General features: G+C 32.1%; 1 protein-coding gene across 1 annotated transcript; it reads left to right on the forward strand.

Moving 5' to 3' along the window:
• Positions 1-524: 524 nt before the first annotated feature.
• LOAG_18771 (vegetative cell wall protein) lies at positions 525-1,094 on the forward strand (the record flags this gene model as incomplete). Its single annotated transcript, XM_020451433.1, has 1 exon — positions 525-1,094. The coding sequence occupies one exon, from the start codon at positions 525-527 to the stop codon at positions 1,092-1,094; it is 570 nt and encodes a 189-aa protein (XP_020304782.1).
• Positions 1,095-1,897: the final 803 nt, after the last annotated feature.

Consider the following 1,897-nt stretch of genomic DNA (forward strand, 5'->3'; position numbering starts at 1 on the left):
GAAAGTAATTATTGTATTAATTGTCTTATTGTTGCATGAAAATTGTTAATGTGTAACTTTATTTTTAATATCAAATTATAGCAGATAACATAATTTAGTGGTTGAATCGTGCTTAATCAAGTTGCAAGCAATAATGAATTATTCATTGAGATGGATTCTTTTCATACTTCTTCCAGGAGTAACACAATGTTACATCGAAGTTTTACCAGGTAAAATGATAATTAAGACAGATAAAAATAAGCATTTTCGACCTGATATAATTCAAGCAAACAATTGATTAAATTTTATCAATTATTAAACAAAATTCTATGCACGGAGAAATATTTGTCATTAATTGTGGATGCAGGGAAAAGTAAAATCAATATGAGAGTTTTTTTTTCAAAAATTTAAGAAAATTCATGAAAATTTTTTGTTAAAAATACAAAAGTAATTGAGGTAAAATACGAAATTGTATCTTCATTTTTGATGGGTACCAATGATACATTGTAGGTCTCACATTCGAACAATTAGGTGGCGAGGGAAAGATGTGGGTTGGTCCACCAATGATTCCTCCATTTTGCTACCCACCTAGGGCACCAGCAGCAGTTCCGCAACAACCCCAGATGCCACAAGTCCCACAGTATCCGCAAGTACCCGCACCAGCACCAGCACCAGCACAACCACCAGCACAACCACCAGCACCAGCACCAGCACCAGCACCAGCACCAGCACCAGCACAACCAAGGTACCAATACCCTGGATTTCAAATACCTTTAATGTGGTGTCCATTTCCGTTTCAAAAATCATTATACCAATATCCTATGCAACAACCTCAAGTCCCGCAACAGCCCCAAGTTCCGCAAGTGCCTCAAGTTCCGCAGCAGCCTCAACTTCCGCAGCAGCCTCAACTTCCGCAACAGCCTCAACTTCCGCAACAGCCTCAACTTCCGCAACAACCGAAGATGCCACAAGTCCCACAGTATCCGCAATATCAAGTTCCGCAAATGCCGATTGCTGGTGCAGGAATGGTAGGATCATCTTTATATGGAATATATGAAGATACCGATCAACTTTTTAGCGAATACGGTCCAATTCAGATGACTTACACAAAATAGATTTTGTACACTTCTTACGTTATTGTATCCAAATATTTTTATGCATATTTTTATAGCTTTGCATGATAAATTGGATTGATTTCATTCCTGAAGAATCATAAATTGACTGTTTGTCTTTCCTTCATGTCAATAAAAAGTAGGAAGAAATGAAAAGGTTGAATATACAATGTCCAAAGAGATTATACTTATTGTTAAATAAGCGCAATTGATGATAAGCTTTATTCATGCAATAAATCAATTTTTTTTTTTTCATTTAACTATTCGTTATTGTAAATTCAAATATTTCCATTGTAATAAAATGATTTGAAATGCATCATTAATTATCACAATAACAACAAAAACAACAACAGCGGATAAAACAATAGCAATTTAATAAAAAAAAAAAACTCAAAATGATCTAGCAATAATTGAATTATCAATTTTGATGAATAAATAGATTGAGGAAAGTAATTTAGGCAAACAAAATAGGATGATGAAAAGGGAAGAAAAAGAAGTGATTTAATTAATTTTTCATTTTCACTTAACTAATTAAAATTCTTTTAAACGGACCTTTTCACATCTAAAACGCCAAGCCACCTGCTGTGTAATTAGGGATAATTTAATCGTTTAAAAAAAAATTTCTAACAATAAAAAAAAAAAAAATAAGAAGAAAAAGAAAGAAGAAAAAAGAATGAAAATAGGCAATACCTATAATGTTACTTTTATTAAATTACTTTTAACCCATTGTATTTAAGCAATTTTACAAACTAATATTGTAATATAATTTAGTAATATTTATATATTACATTAACAGCTATAAATTT

The sequence above is a fragment of the Loa loa genome (genome assembly GCF_000183805.2).
Source record: "Loa loa unplaced genomic scaffold supercont3.514, whole genome shotgun sequence".
In the NCBI taxonomy this organism is placed as follows: Eukaryota; Metazoa; Nematoda; class Chromadorea; order Rhabditida; family Onchocercidae; genus Loa; species Loa loa.